This window comes from Meleagris gallopavo, unplaced genomic scaffold (assembly GCF_000146605.3).
Source record: "Meleagris gallopavo isolate NT-WF06-2002-E0010 breed Aviagen turkey brand Nicholas breeding stock unplaced genomic scaffold, Turkey_5.1 ChrUn_random_7180001870485, whole genome shotgun sequence".
In the NCBI taxonomy this organism is placed as follows: Eukaryota; Metazoa; Chordata; class Aves; order Galliformes; family Phasianidae; genus Meleagris; species Meleagris gallopavo.
The window spans coordinates 1-682 of NW_011135411.1; the positions used below are offsets into that span (position 1 = coordinate 1).

A 682-nucleotide genomic window follows, 5' to 3' on the forward strand; every position below is an offset into this window, starting at 1 on the left:
CAGCTCCTCCCCCGGCCGGATGTGGCGGCTGCTGAAGAAGGCGATGCGGGGGAACCTCAGGTCCTGGTGCAGCATGAAGACCCTCACGGGGATGATGTTGGGGTCACACAGGTGGTTGATGAAGCGGCTCACGTTGCCGTAGTAACGGGCATCGATGCAGTAAACCTCACCGTCCTGGGGGGCGGGGGAGGGGGGGGCGAAGAGGAGAGAATGGGCTCAAAATGGCGGAGATTGGACCCGAAATCGTGGAAATTGGACTAAAAATAGCAGAGATTGGACTCAAAATGGCACGGATTTGACCCGAAACGGCACGGATTTGACCCGAAACGGCACAGATTGGACCCCAAATGGCACAGATTGGACCCGAGGCGATGGGACAGACCCAAAATTGTGGGATTTCAACCCAAAATGAGCACCTTGTTGTCCAGGTCGAAGAGGTAGGAATCGTCCTCACGGACGTCCGCCTCCGCATCGGAGATCAGCTCCCCCACGTACCTGCGGGACCAAAACCCCAGGGATTCACCCCAAAACCCCACACGCAGACCCCAAATCCCGATAATGAGCCCAAATTAAGGTGTGAGGACCCCAAAATCCCAGGAACTCACCCCAAAATCCCACGCAGCGACTCCAAAATCTCAATAACGATCCCCCAAATTCCCCAAGAACCCCCCCACATCCAACC

At 56.6% G+C, this 682-nt stretch overlaps 1 protein-coding gene across 1 annotated transcript; it reads right to left on the reverse strand.

Moving 5' to 3' along the window:
* Nucleotides 1–3: 3 nt before the first annotated feature.
* Nucleotides 4–506, reverse strand: LOC116217674 (histone-lysine N-methyltransferase EHMT2-like; the record flags this gene model as incomplete). Its single annotated transcript, XM_031557598.1, has 2 exons — nucleotides 4–174; nucleotides 417–506. Coding segments are annotated over 2 exons (261 nt in total), but the record flags the coding sequence as incomplete, so codon positions are not given.
* Nucleotides 507–682: the final 176 nt, after the last annotated feature.